The sequence below is a fragment of the Rhipicephalus sanguineus genome, chromosome 3 (genome assembly GCF_013339695.2).
Source record: "Rhipicephalus sanguineus isolate Rsan-2018 chromosome 3, BIME_Rsan_1.4, whole genome shotgun sequence".
Lineage (NCBI taxonomy): Eukaryota > Metazoa > Arthropoda > Arachnida > Ixodida > Ixodidae > Rhipicephalus > Rhipicephalus sanguineus.
The window spans coordinates 177,387,021-177,393,020 of record NC_051178.1 but is presented as its reverse complement, the minus strand read 5'-3'; the positions used below and the strand labels follow the sequence as shown (position 1 = coordinate 177,393,020).

Genomic DNA, 6,000 nt, shown 5'->3' with positions numbered 1-6,000 from the left:
AGCAGCACTGATAGTGAAAACTTCTACTAAAGTCAGAATTCTCTTCAACATAACTGTGCTGTCATTCATGTATAAGCTTTTTAATTTACAAATATCAACTCTACTCTTTTGATAGTGCGACATTGCATGAAAAGTACAGATTAACATGTACGTGGCCGAACAGGTACATTACAAGGTATTTCCAATGCAGTGTTGCTGAAGAGGTCCTGAAATACTAGCATCTCAAGAAAATGTTGTCCATCTGTAGCCGAGGCTTCAGTTCAGTGAGGATGCATGCCGAACATTATTGCGCTGCATGCAGCAAGACATTTACAATCTTGTGTCACAAACACACAAAAGTTGCTTGCTCTCTACTTCATCAGCTACACTGCGAGCTGGCATTGGCCCGATTTCTTGAATGAAATAACATTCTTAGTAGTGGCATAATTGCAAATTTTTAGCTAAACAGGTGAAAAGCGTACATGCTTGCGATGTCAATCTTGGCTCACGTGGCCTAGGTTGATGGTCGCCTGCTTAATATTTCATTTTCTCCTGCACTCATGTGAGGTGGCAACTGTCCTATGTGTGTCCTTTCAAACACTACATGCCTGGGAAGGTATCCTGTCTCGTTTTGAGCTTCTCCTATGACAATATACGAAGGCTGGACACAAGCAAGCGCACATCACAGCCTTATCATGCACGTATCAGCGCTACGTGCTGTGTCCAGTTAGCTGCACAGCATGCATATTGCAGCTGCCACGTGCAATAACGAGCCCCAATTCCAGCCAACAATTGTACGCTGATGTCTCCATGGGTGATGTGCAATCAACTGAAAACATTTACAGACCACAGGAAACTTCTAATGGCCGAGCAGCCAGTAAAATTGTATACAACAATGTTGCTAGCGAATTCTAGTCAAGGGCCAAAATGCAAATACCAGACTGTGTTGCAAGGCTCTGGAGATATCAGGCTTTTTTTTTCAGATTTCGTGGTATGTAATATTTCTTGGTTGGCTGAACATCCAGCGTGTGGCAATGGAAGAAAGCCTAAGTAGCCAGAGTGTTTCTAAAGTAGAGTGCCACGCGCAGAAGGACTGGAAGCAGTGCTAAGACATGTGTTTACATAACTATTTGCTGGTGCCTTGTGCACTTTCCATTTCCCCCTACGCAACTTCCAGGGTGGTCGTGGCAATGAAAGCGGGGAAGCCACTTGGAGCACATATTAACTAGTAGCTCCGCTTATACTTTAAAAATTTTTAAAGAATTGTGTGCAAGGAGACTTGAAGCAAGTGAGATCTTATGACTAATTAAAAAGGTATTTCAGGGCCCCCTTAAAAGGGCCCTGCAACACTTTTCCAAGTAATCATCGAATGACGTCACAAAAGTAGTTCATTGCCTCACGAATCGACCGCCGCAAAAATTTTTAGAATTCGTCGAGTACGAGCAGAGTTACAGAAATTTGTCGCCCACTGTAATTGCTTTCTCTCTTCTCTCGTCCCCACGAACGCGCTGGAAGCTAAGCACGGAGAGATGGCACAAGAAAAGAAGTTACGTCACGTGCACGTCATGACCTTGAGCACTTTTTTTTTCTCTGAAAGCACAGCTAGCCTTCAGTGAGATAGCGAGTGCACGCAAGCACGTGGCTGCCTCCCGCGGCAGGCGCAGCAATTATGCAGCCCACGATGCTCAAATCAGCCAATGGTCATAAATTTGGCTACACGGCGCGGTAATTTGAGTCTATGACATCGTTTGTAGAGAGAAGAGGGAGTGATCTTTAGCTGACTTTTGGTGAATTCCATTGGCAGATTCCGAGCACTTCTGGTAGCAGTTTTTCTGCTCCATTCGGAGCAAGTCTGTTCCATTGGCGGATTGAGAGTGCTCCCTGTATGTTTCATTGGCAGATCTGGAGCAGCTCCGCCGCCTGATTCATTCCACGGAGCAGCTCACTCTACTCCGCGAAAAGCGGCGGATTCGACCGGAAGCTGCAAGCTCCCCGCGCGTGCGCACAGCGTGGTGTACCACGTGCGCGATGAAATGCACTGTCTGACCACGCCCGTTCTCTCCGCTCGCGCCCGTGAAAACGAAAACGGCGCTAAACGCGAGGAATGTTGGGCACTTATGAAGCAGATGTGCACTAGCGCCCCCTAATATTTGCTCTGGGGAGGGTGCTTGTGTTCCATTGGCAGATTTCCTTCGGTTGCTCTCCGCTGGAGTGAAGTGCTCTGGCGCAGAGTTCATCAGCCACTCCAAATCAGCCAATGGAATTCACCACTTGAGAATTAATTGTAAATTCCAGGCCGCATGCTGCGATATAATGTTTGGCTTGCATGTTGTCGGAGCCTTGACTACCAATCAGCAGCATTTTCTGACCATGCTGAAAAAGTGTTGCAGGGCCCATTGAACTAAACTAAACAATGTTCACTCAATCTGATTCATTTCAATCAGGCATGTTTGAGCAAGCTTCATGCCATGCTAGTTCAAGAAATAAGGAGCTACATTACAAACAAGACTAACAGAAAGGCCAGAGAGCAGCAGTATGTTTGAAATGTATGCCAAAGACAAATGTGTTCAGAAAGTGGTCAGGCTGCGTGACGCTACACTGACGTACATGAAAACAATACTGCAAGTTCATTATAACAAAGGTCCTTTATTTTGGGCAAGAAATAGATACAAATCTGTTAATACACGATGAATTGTGCAGATTTACAGCGAAAAAATTCAACTCTGCAGTCACATAACATAACTGTAAATTTCATACCTTAATGACAGGGGGAAGAAGGGAAGGAAGGGGAACGAAAGGCTATCTACATGATTGGATCATGGATATGTACAGATGCAATAATGACTGAAATGCTTACAGAAAACAAATAGTGTACAAGAAAAGTTACTCACTTCGAGTTGCCTCTTTCAACACAAGGATGGCACGCCAGCTTGTGTGCTAGCGCACTAAAACTTCAGTCAAGCATCTTAAACCCATTTTAAAAATATGTATGGAAGCAGTAGATTGCACTGGCCATGCACATCTTCATAGGAGGATGCCAACAAGAAAAGCCATTTCAAAATTATTTTCATTGACGTCCATGCATATAGTCATGACCATAAATAAACGCAATGCCACTGCTTTCCTTTACACAGTCTGCTGCATCACAAGAGCGCAATGAAGAAGAAAAAGATGTGTTTGCAACAAAAGAAACGACAGAAGAAAGAAAAAACAACATATATTGAGAAAAACTGCTCTGCACAGGAACAATATTTTGCAAACGAGGGCAACGCCACCTGCCCTGGGGCAGCCCTTTCGGAAATGCAAGTAATTAGCCTTCACATTTCACCACTTCTTATATGAAACACTGTAATCTACTATGCTTCTCTTCATGCAAAAAAACGCTGTAATGATGCAAGGCTCTGTAAGCGTGACGAATGTGTCGTCACTTGTCAGTTTCACACGGGTTATCACTTGTCTGTGTCACACGGGAATACTTGTTTTGTGATCGTGCGTGGTGATGTACAGGAGCTGCTCCTTGCATTTCGCCTCTTCTGCAGCAGCATCGTGGACCCATTTGAAATTGTTGCTTTGAAGTGGCCGCGGCAGTTTTGTGTCTTTGGCTGCTCAGCAGGTCTAGTTACAGTATTAATCGTCCCCCTTCCAAAAAAAAATAAAGGGAGTAAATAAACATAGCACACTGTCTGTACCCTCTGCAGACTAGTCGAAAAAATAATAATAATAAAGCACAGGTCCTCCACATACAACGAGAACATACAGGCAGTCAATAAATTATGCCACAGACCTGATGTAAACATCGAGGAAACTCGTCAAGAAGCACTTCATGTTGCATCGTCGTACTAGTGCGAAGTGGCTACACGTGGAAATGACCAGTCGGAAACAACACACCCACTTCGTTTGTAACAGTCACCTCTAAGCATGCACAGCCAATGTCTCTTCTTCACACAAGCACAGAGAGCTAGGTGCCTGCAGAGAAGGTGCACACACTTCCTGTCCACCACCAGAGGCCTCTGCTGATCCTCGGAAGGGAGCAGATCACTATGTACACATGCCGCTACTACTGTCTCGTGAGGCGAGAGAGAGAGAGAGAGAGAGAGCGGCAAAAGTCTCTTTCTTTTGTGTGTGTGCAACAATGTGTCCTTTCCTCAAGTTTGCGGGCACTGGAAGGAGGATGCGCGGGTGGCCTCTTCTGCCGTTAGGAACCCATTTGTCCACCAGTCCTGGCTCTTCCAAGCCCGTCAGGTTGGTCAGTCCAGGGAGATTATGTCTGGAGTGGTGCGGGCCTTGTGAGCAAGTCCTGTGGAATATGAGGGAATCTGAAGGCAGACAAACCACGCGCGGGTTTGTTGCGGTTAATGGCGCAGCCCCCTCAACGCTGTCGTGTGCTCGTCTGTCTGTGTCGCCGTGAACAAACGACATGGACAGGATTATTCAAATGCAAACGCTTAGTCTAAAATTACTGCAGTAATGGCACAGCCATGTCATGTTGGATGGCAGAGGCATTGGTTACGAGGTGGTAAAAAAGCACCCACCCCTCCCCTTTCCCAACTGGAAGCCATGTTCCTAGACAAAGCAGGAACATAGCTTCCTCAAAAATTTCATGCCTCGGCAACGTTTTGCTGGAGGGTGTACATAGTCGCACCCTCTACTTTCAAAAGCTTTGCAAGAAAAAATTAGTGTACTCTAATCAGGGGTTTACCAAGGATTCTATTTTATAGCCAGTGTGTATACCACCTAATAGACCAGGCGTTTATCAAGGAGGTACACACAATGGCTACAGGAAGAAATTGCGGCCCCTGGCATGAAGCCCAGAAAAAGCAATGCGTGGCTAAATTATGTGCGCACTCCATTCAGAAAAGCCAAGGACCTTTCAAAAGGAAAAAGACTGTGCCAACAATAAAAGTAGAAAATTTACGAGGCTTGCAATTCAAACCTATGAGAATTGTGCCTATAAGATTTGCGTCTACACCAGCAAATTATTTTTTATGGTATATGTAAACTTCATAACATTTTTGCTGACTGAACAACAATTCTGTTCTTGCTGAAATCTGAACGTAATCACAAAACAATTATGAGGCACACTGTAATGGGGGGCTCTGGATTAATTCTGACCCCCTGCAGTTCATCCAACGCAAACCTAAATCAAAGAACAGTTTTAGATTGTACCCTGTGAAATGTGTTGCGCAGGCCAAGAATCAAGCCTGTGCCTTAGTGATGCAGAACTATCGATGGTACTATCGATACTATCGATAGCTGAGTCACTATCGAACTATCGATGGTGAAAAATACTATCGATAGCGCTATCGATAGCAAAATATTCGATGGTACTATCAATAGTATAAAATCAACAGCGCGGACTCAATGCAGAATAAACTTGGTTCCTCGCGCGCGTGGTACATAGGGGAGCCGGAGGAGCAGGCTGAAGTGCAAGTTGACAAAGCTGACATGCTTGTGTTCTTCACCTGAGCGCTTTGCTGACACATGATAATAAAGTCAAACTGTTCAGCTGTCACGGAAAGGAAGCCTTTACATGTGATGGGACTGCACGGCTTCAAATTGATATTGCGTTTTATGATTTCAAAATAATAAAATATCAAGAAGTTAATTGTAAGGTGCAACTGGCTGACTTTGGATATGAAATTATTTATGGATATATTCCGCTATTTTCACTGCAGAAATAATGAATTTCGTTGCCAAAAATTGCTCATTAATCAAGCGAAGCTGGTAGCAGGCTATCGCAAATATTTTGGCCACATGGCCGGCCAGCAACCCCATCATTATTCACACCACTATCGATAGTATTGTCATGTGGTTGTGACGGGGAAGAATGCTGCAGCAAGACTGGGAAATAAAGAGCTCTATTTGGGCGAAATTGTGCCCAGAAAATCAAAACTCAAAATACAAGCGATACATGCTGCGCACTGATAGCGGCGGGAGCAGTCGTCAGCCGTTGAGTAATCTGGTCATCGGTGGAACCCGTCGTCCTTTATACAGATGTCACGTGGTCGTGACGTCGACGAA

At 44.8% G+C, this 6,000-nt stretch overlaps 1 protein-coding gene across 1 annotated transcript in view; it reads right to left on the bottom strand.

Moving 5' to 3' along the window:
* Positions 1-2,605: 2,605 nt before the first annotated feature.
* LOC119387726 (putative protein TPRXL) overlaps positions 2,606-6,000 on the bottom strand; it is a 40,313-nt gene continuing 36,918 nt past the window's right edge. The window contains exon 5 of the mRNA XM_037655206.2: positions 2,606-4,295. Within this exon, the coding sequence (XP_037511134.2) occupies positions 4,227-4,295 (69 nt within the window). The 3' untranslated portion in view covers positions 2,606-4,226. The remainder of the gene's footprint in view (positions 4,296-6,000) is intronic.